This window comes from Etheostoma spectabile, chromosome 5 (assembly GCF_008692095.1).
Source record: "Etheostoma spectabile isolate EspeVRDwgs_2016 chromosome 5, UIUC_Espe_1.0, whole genome shotgun sequence".
Lineage (NCBI taxonomy): Eukaryota > Metazoa > Chordata > Actinopteri > Perciformes > Percidae > Etheostoma > Etheostoma spectabile.
This window is the reverse complement of record NC_045737.1, coordinates 21,142,655-21,145,259: the sequence shown is the minus strand read 5'-3', so window position 1 is coordinate 21,145,259 and position 2,605 is coordinate 21,142,655. Positions and strand designations below refer to the sequence as shown.

The window sequence follows — 2,605 nt, the reverse complement described above, 5'->3', positions numbered from 1 at the left end:
ATAGATAGATAGATAGATAGATAGATAAAGAAAGCAATGAATATTGTATGTAAGAATTTTCTAAAATAAAAAGTAAATAAATATTAGTCTGTTGAGGACATAGAATATAGAACTCAATGCTCTGATTCATAAGTTAGAAACTTTAATTTTGGATAGTGTAAGTTTTAAGTTTGCAGCACTGCTCCCTTCCTGCTCTCTAGACTTTAGCCAAGCTGAAGCCAAAACATCTGAAGGTTGTCGGCTCCATGGCCATGGTGAGGAACAGTGTCGGTGCAGGTCGGTGTAATCCACATTTCTTCCATCATACACGTTACTGTTTACATTTCAGTCCCTGGATCTTTTGGTAGAGCACTTGTGTGTTCGTGTGTGTGTGTTCGTGTGTGTGCGTGTTCAGACTGCTATGTGGCCGATGAACTGGTGGTTTCCCGTGCGGGTCGCAGAGTGAGAGTGGGAAACACAGATGCTGAGGGACGCATGGTGATGGTCGACCTGCTCTGTGAGATGAAGGAGAAGGTAACAACCTCCCGTTATTAATGAACTAATCTGTACATCCTAACCTCTGTTTTGCACTTCTATCCCTTCTCAATCTGATCATCTGTGTCTGCAGGCTGTACGTGAGATTTCTCCTCAACTGTTTACTATTGCTACTCTGACTGGTCATGCCATCAGAGCCATGGGACCCGACTACTCTGTGAGTACTGCTGAAATGCAGCAACTTACTTAGTGATGTGGATATTTAAACAATAAAAGTTCAAATAATTGGCTGCAGTAGAAATCATTGTTTTTTTCTGTGTAGATCATCATGGATAATGGACCGGCCCATCGCAACAAAAATGCTGCTCAGTGGCAGAAAGGTAAGAAACTGTGCAAAGTTCTTTTTTTTTTTTTATCTTGGGAACAGGGTTTTCAGCTTCATCTCTCGGCCTTCATCAGCAAATAAAGTGTAATCATGTGACCGCAAGTATCGAATTTTGAGGTGGGGGCGGGCAACTGAGCAAACTGCTGAGAAAGATTGTAAGACTAAGTTAAAAGCTTTGGGGGGGAAAAATGCTGGTAAAGATCATTTTCTCTAACTAAATGGATAAAGGCTACAAAGCACTATGTTAATTACATGCAAACTCCTGTTTGCCTTTTAACAAATCAGAGTTCAGCATTAGTTTAAACTAGAGCTAATTAATAATTTCATCCATGAATTGATTTGGTTGTCAGCATATGTATTTAGATTTAGTATTTGGATTAATTAATTATCTAATTATATATGTGTGGTGTGTGTGTGTTTGTGTTGTGTGTGTGGTGTTTGTGTGTGGTGTGTTGTGTGTTGTGTGTGTTGTGTGTGTGTGGGTGTGTGTGTGTGTGTGTGTGTGTGTGTGTGTGTGTGTGTGTGTGTGTGTGTGTGTGTGTGTGTGTGTGTGTGTGTGTGGTGTGTGTGTGTGTGTGTGTGTGGTGTGTGTGTGTGTGTGTGTTGTGTGTGTGTTGTTGTGTGTTGTGTGTGTGTGTGTGTGTGTGTTGTGTGTTTTCCTAAGCTCTACAGGCAAATTTGAGCATGAAGGAAGTTACACTTGAAGCAGGCATACTCAACACAGCATGTTTTGATGCACACTAAATCATTACCTCGTTACATCACACTCTTAGAGAGTTTGCACTGTCATTGAATACAGGACATGTTTGTCATATGTTTAAAACCAAAATTGTACACTTTGTGGTCATTTCTTTTTTAGAATATAACCATATTTAACAAAATATAAACGACAGCAGTGAGACTACTCATTCATCTGTTTCATCGTGGTCTTGGATTTCATCCATCCTTAGACATGCAATAATCTGAGCTGCAGATATCGTAATTTTGACTGTATCAGATACCTCAAAACAATAAATATTTCCAGCACAACGGCTTCATTTTGGTTTGTTGGTTCAGACAACTTTATTTCCTCCATCACTAACTAACACATGGTCTTTGTCCTCTCTTATGCAGCTGGAGAGGTGTTGGGCGATGTGTTCGAGGTTTCCAGTATCAGACGAGAGGACTATGACTTCCACAAGGGAAAGTCTGAGTACGAGGATATTCTCCAGTGCAACAACCTGCCGTCCTCCGCTACACCTCGAGGACATCAGACCCCTGCAGCTTTCCTCATCATGGCCTCCGGGCTTGACAAGGTGCTCACACATTATCAGATTAAGTTACTTATCTGTAAGTATGAAAAATATAATATGGAAGAAGTGCAGCGATTCATTTGTATTATTACTTTCATCCCTGAAATTCCAACACAGCATGGTGTGGATTCTAACACACCTCTGCCGTACTCCCACATTGACATTGCTGGGTCCAGTGGTCCTTTCCCCGGTGTCCCGACAGGAGCCCCCATCCTCGCCATGGCAACCAACTACATCCTGTATGATAGTCTCTAAATGGAAAGCCCCGGTATAAAAAGACCACACTATATGCACTCAATACCAACTCAAATTAGGAACCGTCCAAGTATAAATGAAATCCCTGCCACAACACGTAATGCAAAACATGTCATTTTTCATGTCTGACATTCCTTAATACCTCAGATTGCTTTGGTTTCTTTTCTAAGGTGTAACATACATACATACATACATACAT

General features: G+C 40.9%; 1 protein-coding gene across 1 annotated transcript in view; it reads left to right on the top strand.

Annotated features, from left to right (window-relative positions):
• zgc:152830 (putative aminopeptidase W07G4.4) overlaps positions 1–2,446 on the top strand; it is a 6,464-nt gene extending 4,018 nt beyond the window's left edge. Inside the window, exons 11-16 of the mRNA XM_032515976.1 lie at positions 201–276; positions 395–513; positions 608–691; positions 797–854; positions 1,973–2,154; positions 2,269–2,446. Of these exons, the coding sequence (XP_032371867.1) occupies positions 201–276; positions 395–513; positions 608–691; positions 797–854; positions 1,973–2,154; positions 2,269–2,406 (657 nt within the window). The 3' untranslated portion in view covers positions 2,407–2,446. The remainder of the gene's footprint in view (positions 1–200; positions 277–394; positions 514–607; positions 692–796; positions 855–1,972; positions 2,155–2,268) is intronic.
• Positions 2,447–2,605: the final 159 nt, after the last annotated feature.